The 1031-nt window shown below is 46.1% G+C and overlaps 1 protein-coding gene across 1 annotated transcript; it reads left to right on the forward strand.

Annotated features, from left to right (window-relative positions):
- Positions 1 to 2: 2 nt before the first annotated feature.
- LOC117888925 (olfactory receptor 2AT4-like) lies at positions 3 to 626 on the forward strand (the record flags this gene model as incomplete). Its single annotated transcript, XM_034792755.1, has 1 exon — positions 3 to 626. A coding segment is annotated over one exon (624 nt), but the record flags the coding sequence as incomplete, so codon positions are not given.
- Between the last annotated feature and the right edge of the window lie 405 nt (positions 627 to 1031).

Raw genomic sequence — 1031 nt, forward strand, 5'->3', positions numbered from 1 at the left:
TGACTGAATCGCTGCTTCTTGTAGTCATGTCTTATGATCGTTATGAAGCAATTTGCAATCCATTGCATTACCCAGTTAAAATGACAAAGAGAGTAAACATTCAACTGGCAGCATGTGCCTGGGTAACTGCATTGTTAATACCAATACCTGTCATCTTCCAGACCTCTCAGTTAACATTTGGTGAAACAACCACAGTTTACCATTGCTTTTGTGATCACTTGGCAGTTGTGCAAGCAGCATGTTCAGATTTCAGTGCCTCTTTTCAGACTTTCTTGGGGTTTTCCATTGCCATGACTGTTTCAGTCGTGCCACTTATGCTTGTCATCCTATCATATGTTCACATCATTATCTCCATATTAAAGATCAACTCTAAAGTAGGTCGCAGTAAGGCATTTTCTACTTGCACTTCCCATTTGATTGTGGTTGGCACTTACTATTCATCCATTGCTGTGGCGTATATTTCCTACAGAACAGACGTGCCCATTGATATCCATGTAATGACCAATGTTATTTTGGCTATTTTAACTCCTTTGGTAAATCCACTCATTTATACTTTGCGAAACAAGGAAGTAAAATGTGCAGTAAAAAAGATTCTGAAGATCTTTCCTCCTTCTACAAAACTGTAATCTCATGGGGAAAAATTAGCTCCAACACAGAAGTTTCACACAGAACCTATACATCACATCAACCCCCTGTAAAGGGGTTAAGTAGGGCTTAAATCAGTGGTTGTCAAACTGCAGGGCACAGCCCAATACTTGATCGCAGAATGTAAGGCACTGGGTCTCGGCAGCTGTGGTCAGCACCGCCAACCGGGCCGTTAAAAGTCCTGTCGGCGGTGCTGCCCGGCTAAAGGAGGCTAATTCCTACCTGCTCTGACACCGCACTGTGTCCCGGAATCGGCCAGCAGCAGATCCGGTTCCTAGGTGGGGGGGCCCGGGGCCCTGTATGCAGCCCCAAGCACTGGCTCCGCACTCCCATTGGCCACTGGGAGGGGTAATGCCTGTGAGCGAGAGAGGCGTGGAGCTGCTTGC

This window comes from Trachemys scripta, chromosome 1, assembly GCF_013100865.1.
Source record: "Trachemys scripta elegans isolate TJP31775 chromosome 1, CAS_Tse_1.0, whole genome shotgun sequence".
Lineage (NCBI taxonomy): Eukaryota > Metazoa > Chordata > Testudines > Emydidae > Trachemys > Trachemys scripta.